The sequence below is a fragment of the Penaeus monodon genome, chromosome 28 (genome assembly GCF_015228065.2).
Source record: "Penaeus monodon isolate SGIC_2016 chromosome 28, NSTDA_Pmon_1, whole genome shotgun sequence".
Lineage (NCBI taxonomy): Eukaryota > Metazoa > Arthropoda > Malacostraca > Decapoda > Penaeidae > Penaeus > Penaeus monodon.
This window is the reverse complement of record NC_051413.1, coordinates 7,612,844-7,613,946: the sequence shown is the minus strand read 5'-3', so window position 1 is coordinate 7,613,946 and position 1,103 is coordinate 7,612,844. Positions and strand designations below refer to the sequence as shown.

The window sequence follows — 1,103 nt, the reverse complement described above, 5'->3', positions numbered from 1 at the left end:
TAAGCACTCAGGCAGAGTGTTATGCAAAACAAGCTTGCAGGCCTGAACACCATTCACTAGGCCGAGTACTTTTCGAGAGAGATGTCCTTTCTTCGACTCTGCAACCCCGATTATTTGCTTCTCATTGGCACTTCTGTTCTGGGAATGCTGTACTGCAAGGGGGGGAGTGAGAGGTACGTGAGGTCAGCTAGTCAGAAGGAGAGGGATGCGTGACGGAGTGTGAATAGTGGTTCGTTTTTAGTGTTTCTGTTTCACGTAATTTTTTTGTGATATAACAATACTAAATTAAATGTGAGGATTGGATGATTTTTTTGCATTCCGATGTAGGTAGTGATGTAGTAAACTTTTTTTTTTTTATCACGTGTAACCATCAGTGATATAGCGTCTCATTGCATCATATAACGATCTATATAAATATTTTCTGAATCTAAACGATGTTATAGAGTAAATAAAAAAATAATGATTATTATTGCTTTTAACAATCCATCATGTTCTCGAGAATAGGAAAACATTCTGTCCGACTACATAAAATGGCCGTTATTAGAATCTGCAAATAAGACAACACAACAGCTGTTTCCATAGAGCATCCGCAGAAAAATAATTTGTTATCATATAAAATCTGGTTAACATGAAAGGTAATATGCAATATTTTTATCTACCGTGGGTCTAACGAACAGTTATTTAAAGAGCAAAATGTGAGACCACTTCGTTAACGTAGAACGTTAACCCGTAAATGCTGACAGAAAACTGTATAAATTCAAATTATCACCCAGCTTATGAAATTTTTATCAATATTCATTCTAATCAAAACAAACTTTCAAAGCACAGCACATGTTACAAAACCTTAGAATAAAACAAGAGCCCATCGATAAGCCGTAGCAGCTAAGTCATTCAGCACTTCCACAAAGGAACCAACCTGCTGAAGGGGTAACATGCATAGTTCGTAGCCCCAATTGCATTTTCAGAGGCGGAACCTTTTCGGCGCACATGGCGTGCACCGTGAAGCCACACCATTCGCACCTCATGCCCGCCAGACACTCGGCGGTCCAGCAGGTCTTCTTGTCCACCTGAGGAGACGCAGAAGGTGAGTAACGGCGCCGGGT

At 40.1% G+C, this 1,103-nt stretch overlaps 1 protein-coding gene across 1 annotated transcript in view; it reads right to left on the bottom strand.

The window, feature by feature from the left end:
* Positions 1-1,103, bottom strand: part of LOC119591351 (diacylglycerol kinase theta-like) — an 81,122-nt gene that overhangs the window by 25,683 nt on the left and 54,336 nt on the right. The window contains exon 5 of the mRNA XM_037940087.1: positions 1,021-1,063. Coding sequence (XP_037796015.1) covers positions 1,021-1,063 — 43 coding nt within the window. The remainder of the gene's footprint in view (positions 1-1,020; positions 1,064-1,103) is intronic.